The 218-nt window shown below is 69.3% G+C and overlaps 1 protein-coding gene across 1 annotated transcript in view; it reads left to right on the forward strand.

Annotated features, from left to right (window-relative positions):
- Positions 1 to 56: 56 nt before the first annotated feature.
- MED28 (mediator complex subunit 28) overlaps positions 57 to 218 on the forward strand; it is a gene marked incomplete at its 5' end in the record, with an annotated part of 2,095 nt that continues 1,933 nt past the window's right edge. The window contains one exon of the mRNA XM_009071677.1: positions 57 to 150. Coding sequence (XP_009069925.1) covers positions 57 to 150 — 94 coding nt within the window. The remainder of the gene's footprint in view (positions 151 to 218) is intronic.

A 218-nucleotide genomic window follows, 5' to 3' on the forward strand; every position in this document is an offset into this window, starting at 1 on the left:
GCCTCGTTCGAGGTGAGCGCGGGGCCGGGCGGGCACTGCCGCTCCCCGCGCCGCAGCCTCTCACCGCCCCTCCCTTCCCGCAGGCTTGTTTCGCCTCGCTCGTCAGCCAGGACTACGTGAACGGCACGGACCAGGAGGAGATCCGCACGGGTGAGCCGCTGCCCGCGCTGCGGAGCGTCGGGAGCAGTAATAAAGGGTTTGTTAGGAGCTGCAGTGAC

The sequence above is a fragment of the Acanthisitta chloris genome, unplaced genomic scaffold (genome assembly GCF_000695815.1).
Source record: "Acanthisitta chloris isolate BGI_N310 unplaced genomic scaffold, ASM69581v1 scaffold4983, whole genome shotgun sequence".
Lineage (NCBI taxonomy): Eukaryota > Metazoa > Chordata > Aves > Passeriformes > Acanthisittidae > Acanthisitta > Acanthisitta chloris.